This window comes from Scatophagus argus, chromosome 7 (genome assembly GCF_020382885.2).
Source record: "Scatophagus argus isolate fScaArg1 chromosome 7, fScaArg1.pri, whole genome shotgun sequence".
NCBI classification, from domain to species: Eukaryota; Metazoa; Chordata; class Actinopteri; family Scatophagidae; genus Scatophagus; species Scatophagus argus.
In genome coordinates this window covers 3516315-3525000 of record NC_058499.1, presented here as the reverse complement: position 1 = coordinate 3525000, position 8686 = coordinate 3516315, and the positions used below count along the sequence as shown (strand labels likewise).

The 8686-nt window shown below is 41.7% G+C and overlaps 1 protein-coding gene across 5 annotated transcripts in view; it reads right to left on the bottom strand.

Moving 5' to 3' along the window:
* Window positions 1–6483: 6483 nt before the first annotated feature.
* Window positions 6484–8686, bottom strand: part of kif21a (kinesin family member 21A) — a 43772-nt gene continuing 41569 nt past the window's right edge. For all 5 annotated transcript variants that reach the window (XM_046393480.1, XM_046393476.1, XM_046393477.1 and 2 more), the window contains one exon: window positions 6484–8477. In XM_046393480.1, the coding sequence (XP_046249436.1) occupies window positions 8387–8477 (91 nt within the window). In that variant the 3' untranslated portion in view covers window positions 6484–8386. The remainder of the gene's footprint in view (window positions 8478–8686) is intronic.

Below are 8686 nucleotides of genomic sequence, written 5' to 3'. Positions count from 1 at the left end.
AGGCTCAGCCATTGCACTCTGGTTTCTCTGCACGTTGCATGTGTGTGTTCAATCAGTGATAAGTAAAATGCAGAGAAAAATTTCAGTGTACGTAAAAATATAAAATATAAAAAAAATATACTGACAAATAAAGTTTGAAGTTAAGAAAGGAATTAGGCCAAGTTGATAACACTGTGACTGGACAGAAAAGTGTCACACTGAAGCCAGATGTCAAAGACCACCTGAGCAACACAAACTCAATTAACGAGCCCAGCATGAAACTGAGAGCTAAAAATGGGAACGTGTGTGTCAGCTCCTGTTAGTCTGAAGAAACAGACATAAAGTTCATTCTGGAGGTCAAACACCTGTTAGATTTGCCAAATTAAGAGCCATGTGTTTTCTTTGTGGTGGTTAGAGCTCACTGATTGATCAAAATATCTTGCTTTGTCAGCATTATGTTATACTCTTATGAAGTAGTGGTACTTATTTCCCCTTCTCTGATTGTTACAGTTAAATAGTTTCTAGAGGCTAAAGAGGTAAATCAGCAGTTACAATGCTAACTGATGTGAGGCAGGTATAATGAACCAAGAGGTGACCTGTTTACTGTCTTAGTTTAGCATGTTAGTTTGCTAAACTAATTAGCCTTAGTCACAAGCTACAGCTAATGCTAATGGGAATGCCATTAGTTTTGGAGGTATTTGGTCTTAAATGAAAATATTTGAAAAATTAAAGGTTTGACCTGATGATGGAGTTGCGTGAAAATTGGGGAAATTACCAAGCTTGTTGCAAATTATGCTGAGGGGAACATGAATATTGGTACTAGATCCCTAGGTAAGCCATGCAATGGTTGTTAATGTATTTCACTAAAAAGCAGAAATGTCAGCCTCATGGTGCTCTGAGTTAGAGGAAGAGTCAGGGGACCACCACAGAGATTGGACCTCATCCTCCAAGGACTAGCATGGCAATCCTTCCAGTATTTATTCCATTCAATAGTTATTTCAGACCGGGTCAATCTGGTGGATCCATCCCTGGATTTACGCTGCTGGCATGTCTGAAAAGCAAGAATTTGTTCATTTTTTCTGATGTTAATCATACTGCAAGCCCCCACATTTATTTTGTGACCTCTGGAACCGGTTCTGTAGATTTCCATTGCTATAATGGCAAGATCAAATGATTCTGTCAATAACACCACTGTGGACGTTGTCCTGTTGGAAGCCTATTGTCTAAAATAACATTCTATGCTGCAGCACTAAGAGTTCCCTTAACTGAAACTGATGGGACAGTACCATGAGAAGATTAATGGACAGTGGTGTCCACACACTTTTTGTCCCCTGGAGGCTGTAATTACATGGCAGCATGTTTCATCAGCAAGTTTCCATCCTCTTCTATGCAGGCTTTAACAGGTCTCATCTTCTATTGAATGTTTTTGCCACTGAACTGAAACCACAATCTTTCAGCATGTTAGTATTTCACACGTTTCTCTGAGTCACATTTTGGATGTAGGAACTGAATGTGACTTCCACAATTTCAGTGTAATTTTCTTTCTAAACTGATGTCTAGTTACACTTCATCCCCCCCTCATCTCTACCCAGATTCACCTGGCAATTTGTACGACATGAAAATCACCTCAGGATGATTGGAGTCCCATTTTCCTTGAAGACACGATGAAAGAATTAAAAAGAATCTATGAATTCATTTGATTTTGTGGTGTTGCTGTTCTGGAGACTGATGTCCTGTGACTAAATTACAGAGTCTTTTCCGTCTTTGAGACTTTTATCCAAGTAAAACACAGAGAGAATGAGCGTCAAGAGTGTTGGAAGCACCTTTCTTGCGAATATCAATAGGCTCCTATGTGCTGATTCTCTTTCTTTATGCCAGGAACACGGGAGACATTTGAGTGCGAAAACTCTCGGTTTCACACGTTTAATCACTGTTTTTGCAAATTGCAGTTGTTGACAAGTACACTGTGTTCTGGATTAGGTCTGTTAATCATCATCAGAATATAAAGACTTTTTATTTGGCATTTTTAAATGCCCCAAAGCTGAGTAAAATAAGCTACAATCTGTTTGTAGAATCTTGAGGAAAGCTATGAAAGTTTACAAACGGTACAGTAAAATCATGTTTTGGCAAATTATGGTGATACCTCAACAACATGTTAATGATGAAAAATATCAAATAAATGTTTAAAAGAAATCATATTTTTTTATATTTGTTTCATCGGGTTGGCTCTAAGGATAGACGAGTAATACCCAATTTTACCAGTAGGTGTCGCATGTGACTCCACTTGTTCTTGTGTGGAACATCAGAGCCCATGAATGAGAGTGCAGTGGCACAAACAATCCACGATAACAACGGTGTCACATCACGTTTTCATTTCTCATAACCATTCAACTCAACTTCTGTTTTTCAAAGGTTTAACACCAGAACCACAATTAAATAAGAATTCGGCTCAGTGCAACAAAAAGATGGCAGGAGCTGCATTTCGAGTTCATATGTGAACCTCGCAAGTCAATCATTTTCCTCAACTTGTTTCTGCAAACGCCTTTTAAGAAATAAACAGCTTCTGTCCACTGAAATGCTAGAGGGCTTTTAATCTGAAACATATTCAGGAAGTGCTGAGTTTGTATTAATTGTGTTAATTTAAATAAAAATAAAGACTGTGAGCAGCTGACTTTAGCATTTAGCTCAAAGCACTGCTGTGAGTGCAGCCTCATGGAGCCGCCGGCACCACTGCAGACTCTCGGTCTTCTTTCAGTCTGTTTTGCTCTGCTGGGAGCACTCACACAGGGTTATACGGGTCTAAATTATCTTGAACTTTATGCAGTACAAGTGCAATAGTCTCATATGGCAGCTGAGGGAGCCATCCAAATGAAGTGTTGAGTTTGATCATTTGTAATAAGGAAGCAGTTAGCGATTTAGAGAAGGCTTGTTAAGCTCTGCGGTGTAGTTGCTTGACAAATGACCTTTATTATTGGGGAACTCTTTTATTACTGCTTGTACTTCCTCCAGTATTCTTTCCTGCTTTAGTTTTTGGATCTGGACCTATATGGGCCATCATTCACAATTTAAGGATAACACTTTGATTAAGACAGTGTTTAAAATGTCTTGAAAACTTTATTGACTATCACTTTGATTCATTCGTTAATATTGAATATGAGGCTTGAGTTGAGCACGTAGTTTGACTTTAATCAAAATATGTGCATGACATAAGCCTGAGTGTATTCCTGTATATTGTAAAATAGTTTTTGCTTTAGGCTGCCAGTGTGAACTGACAGAATTGTATTATATTCATGCCTTAGTGCCACAAATAGATTTCAAATTATCAGAGTGTGAAGCAGCTCTGACTGTTCCTAATTACTGTCTCCTCAATCTCCTTTTCTCGCAGTCTTGCTGTGACAGATGCAAAGAGTTTTTCTAAAGTGTATTAACCTCCTCAACCCTGCAGGACCCGCTAGTTGATCCGTTATAACAAACTCGTGTTCGACTCGTGTTGCTTGTGTTGGTTAAACCAAATTGTTCAAAATCAGAACTTTATTTTAATCTAAAGTTAAGGTCCCAAGCTTTCGAAGCATACTGAATACATCATGCAGAATTTTGGGGTGTGTCTTTGCTGCTCCAGGAAGTGTGCAATGTCCTGTGAAGTTTGTTTCCAAAACAAAGGCGTAACCTAACTGAAGGAAATAGAAGATTAATGAGGACTCAAATTATTATTACACACAAATTTTTTTTTTGTTGTTTTGAAACTTTTAACACAACAGAAAAACACAACTAGAAAGACCCAAAACATTTGTGAGATGTTTATTTCAGTCAGATATTAGCACTGCTAACTAAAGGGTTTTCTGCAACGTTAACTAAAGTTCTTCACAAGAATCCCTCCATCAGTAAAAATCACCTGGTGTGATTTTACATGGTGTGAAAGAGTCTTTCAAATCTAATTTGTGCTGAGGCAGGTCAAAATCTCTCTCTAAGGGGCAGAGATCTGCTCAGCAATGCTCAGCAGGCCCGGAGCGAGAATGTGCACATCTCTGCATCTTGTGAAACAGCTGGTTGAGCTGTTTTTAAATAAGGATTAATAGACTTGCATCAAAGAAAGAGGCTACATGTGATGTTGGTGAAAAAGTCAGCACAAGTGGCAGTAATGGAGGTGACCCCGTTAAACAAGAGGTAAGCGTGTGGGTGTCGGGAGGGGTCTGAACACTTTATTTGGGACTTGGTGACTGAGCAAAGTTTAAATAACTTCTGAAGTGTTCTTGGTCAAATCTTACCCGACGTGACCTCAGTGACATCCGCACGCGCTCAGTGCTGTAACGTTCACATCAGGTGGCCGGTGATTGGTGCTGCCTGTCAGACAGTCCTGCAGATTTATTACAGCTGTGTCTGATGGCCTCCCGAGTCGTTCATTAGGCATCTGAACAAAGTCTCAGCAAAGGCTGCGTAGTGTTCTGAGTGATTATGAGAACACAATATCTACTGTATGTGTCAGACAAGTAGTACAGTAAAACTTGTAAGATGTTGATCGAGTAACTCGCCCAGAATCTGGACTTTACCGCATGTCCATTTTTACACGCTGGTTTGGTTGAGAAAAAAACAGGGAAAAACAGGGATTTATTATATTGTGCTGACACAGTGAGAGAAGTCAGACACTTCACCTAAATAAAAGTACCATTACAACAATGTAAACCAGAGTTAAAGTCCTTGTATGTGCACACACACTGGGCTAACAAAGCTGATCCTGACTCTTCTGATGCTGATAGAAAAGACTCGGTTACAAGTTAAAGTCCTGCATACGACCCACTTTAAGTATCCAACATGAAAGTGCTTAATGTCACCTGTGACTGATGTGTGATATGAGAGTTAACAGTGCTGCATCAGTGTGTGAGGAGCCGTGTTGTAGCTGGTTTTAACTACTTCATATTCAGTTTGGTTCCTAACGTAGGGGTTGGGCCCTTCCAAAGGCTCACAAGTCACATTCGATGCCCAAGAAGTTTAGGGAAATTAATTAAATTTAAGAACCACATTTTTCTAAAAAGGCTCATGAGCTCAGAGAAACATCCCTGTTTTCCACTTTGTGGCGACGCATTTTCCAGCCAAGCCAGAAGGCTTTTTAAATAGTTTATTTAGCTTTTGAAGACAGAACTAAAGGCAGACTAAATCAAATTCAAAATCACCAGATTTGGACATTCATGGTTTTCACTGGACTGGTATGAGAAACTGTTACCTGAAAGGTAACTGAAGCTGCCAGACAAACGCAGTGGAGTAAAAATAATAATGACATAATAACTACTGAAGTAAACCTTAACTCTGCAACAGTCCAAACTGCTGGTAAAACAGTTTTAAAACAGCACGAACACAGATAATCAGATAAGGCCACGGAGTGAGTCTCTTTGTCTAAAATTTCATGTTGTAAAATCCTACTCACATTTGTTTTTATCCCACTTACTCTGTGGTCAGCTGGAGCCCACAGCTCATTTTTGCCCTGGGGCCTCCTAGTGGGTTAATCTGGATTGTCAGAGTAGGAATGGATGCTGTTCTACAGCTTCCCTCATTAGCCAGATGCCTAAAATGTCAGTGAAAGTATTTTTAGATGTTGACAGCTCTGTCGATTACTTACAGGGTCCCCCGGTCGGTCCTGTAGGTGCTGCTACTGCCACCCGGTGGTCACATGTCACCACTTCAAATACAGCAACACGTCTTTCCTCCGTGAAGCCGCCACCCAGATGTGAAACGGGACTGCAGCAGGAGCACGGAAAAAGAGCTCCCCTTACCAGCAGCCTTGTGTGAGTGCTTATATTTCAATTATTTGCATCTTCAGGTCATGTGAAGAGATTTACTGACTTAAGAGAACCTCAGCAGACATTTATGAGACCTCCAGGAATAGTAAAATATCGCATCTTTAAGCCTTTCTTTTCCCTGTAATAATTTATTGGTTGCTGTGAACAACCAAAACCCCAAAAAGGAGCCGAGAGTGAGAGGGGAGAAAAAGGGAGAAATGAATAACCTTCACTCAAAGTGAGGATGTGTTCATATCTGGATATCTGGGAGGGCAAGAAGGACAGCAGACAGAAGAGCTCCGTGTCCCACTTAGTTCCCACACTTTACACTGAAGCTCTTTGTGTCTTGTATAATGTAGCTAAAAACCGTGGCTCAGATGGTTTACAGTGCATGTTGTTGTGAGCAGTTTGATTTATTGTTTAATGCATTGACCGCCGTCTTTAACTCCTGTAGGCATCCATTAATGGAGGCTTGTGAATGAAAGTATGCTAAAGGTTATAATGATTGACACCAACAGGTATTTAAAAATATCATCATCATGTGCTATAAACCTTTCATTATAAAAATAGATGGGTTTAAAACAGGAAATGAAGAGCTTTATGTCAGAAATTCAAAAATAAACTGCTTTTCTCATACAGACTTGTAATAAAATGACAGATTTAACTGCAGACCTGCACATATATTAACAGCAGTCTGACAGAACCAAGACAAACAACACACACAGTTGACTGTTTTTGACAGATGGCGTTTATTCTCACCAGGCATCTGACATTAGAATCGCTACGGAGTCCCGCCAACGGCTACTAAAACTCCGGGGGGGGGGGGCGACGCCCAGGATACATAGAACAGGAACAGCATAACAAACAAAAGAGAGAGAGAGAGAGAGAAAACTAATCGTAGGCCACAAAACATAACCTGCCACCTCGGAGGAGGACAAGCTCCATCTAAAGCTTTAATGCTGCTCTTCAGTCTTCCTGCCAATCCTGGTCCTCTCAGCTCTCGTGTGAGACTGCGTTCAGGTCGGTGGTCCCACAAAACTAACATTCACTCGCATGTTTGTTTTTTTTAAATACATTGTTTACATACATTAGATATGTACTTGAATAATGCCTACAGCTGCTGCTTCACCAAAGATTCAAAAGTGACAGCACACAATCGTGACAGATCAGATCAGTGAGATCCGGGAGGCCGCAAGGGTCTCCAGGAGGGTCCTGCATGGATCCGAACCCGGAGACAGACGTCTGGCTCACAACACGGGCAGAGCGTGAAGGCCTCTCAAAAACAAAAAGGTAGCAGTACATACGTACACACACACATCGCTCGGGACTGAGCAGACCTCACCACGAGTCCATGACGAGAAGCCCTCTTACAGGTGCGTGGAGAAGGTGAGTGCACGACTTGGCAGCATGAGGGTTAGACGACAACTCAGTAGTGAAGGTACAGTGAAGAGTGAACATACGTTTTTACACATGACCACAAGGGTGGGAGACCACGGCTGAACCTGCTCACATTTAAGAAGGAGTAAGTGTTTCTCTATAGATTAACTACTCAGTTTTCACAAGTGCTCAAGAGTTAAAGCAACAGTTCGACATTTTGAAAAATACACTTAGTCGCTTTTCTGTCACAGACTTGGATGAGGAGACTGATATCAGCCCGCATCCAGCAGCCATCTTATTCATTCAATCCGCACAACAAAAAGCAAAGTGTGAAGATGGAGCTGGGAAAAGAACCCGGCACATAAACCCCTGGAGTGTGATGCTTCAACACTCAGCGAGACGGCGAAATCAGCACATACCGAACTTCTGCGTTACAATGGAACCGTTACTGTAAAGTGTGTTCTGTTCACAAGTGCAGTGCAGGACAGCAAAGACGACAAGTTTGCACAAGTTTGGTCGCTGATCTTAAACAGCTGTAGAAATTGAGGAGAGAGGAGCGCAAAGGCAAGAGAAGGAAGTTAAGGGGGACGGTGATTTGTCTTTTTCCACATACAGTAAAGCCACTTTTCTTATTTTTTGGAGGAGGACGTTGGTTCTGCTTTGAGTGCAGAGAAACAATCGCAAAAATCCACAGAAACCAGAGAACTGGGCTGCGAAGACCAGCTAGCAACCCTCAAGCTCTGCCACCTTTTTCTCCCCTAACACTCAACTTCCTGTCTGTTTCTCTCTAATCCAACAAAACACAATGCTCCCCTTTTCCTGGGTAATTGTGTGTCTGCAGGTGCACCTTATCCTGACACAGCGCCGAACAGCAGAGATACATCCTATGGCTGCTTGTCTTGTTCAACTCTTAAATAAATGTCTCGGGAGTACGTGTTCTTACGATCCACGGCGATGCATCGTCTACAGCGCAGGAGAAAGAGTGGAGTTTATGCAGCGTTAACAAGACGGTTAACTACAAATGATTAGCGCAACCCTCCGAGCATCAACAGTCTGCTCTGGTTGTGCTAGTGTCTGTTGAAGATGAGATGAAATCCTGTTGGCTCATTCATAAAGGTTACATGGCATGGACGTCTATGTGTTTTAGGAATCAGCAGTGGGCTTGAGAAGTTGGGGATGGGGGACAAAGTGCAGGGCAGAAGCATCGACAGATGCTGTTAGTGTCCTTCCAGAGTCAAACCCAGCAGTCGGCTCCATCCTTAGTTGCTGGCCACCTCGTCTGCATTGTCAACCGCCTCTAAGGTGCTGTCCAGTCCGCCACGTGCACGCCAGATCTTCACAGTCCGGTCGCTGGAAGACAGGAACGTGAAACAGTATGAAGACAACAAAGGGACTTCTGATTTAGATGAACATCAGATAACAAGTCACTTGGTGTGGTGCTGCTTCATGTTCCAGAGTGGTGACAGATCCAGAGGCTTGAGCTTTGAGGCTCGTTTCTATTGTTTGAAGTACTGAGTCAGAGTTTGCTTCTGACTAATGACACGATCTGTGGCTGGTTT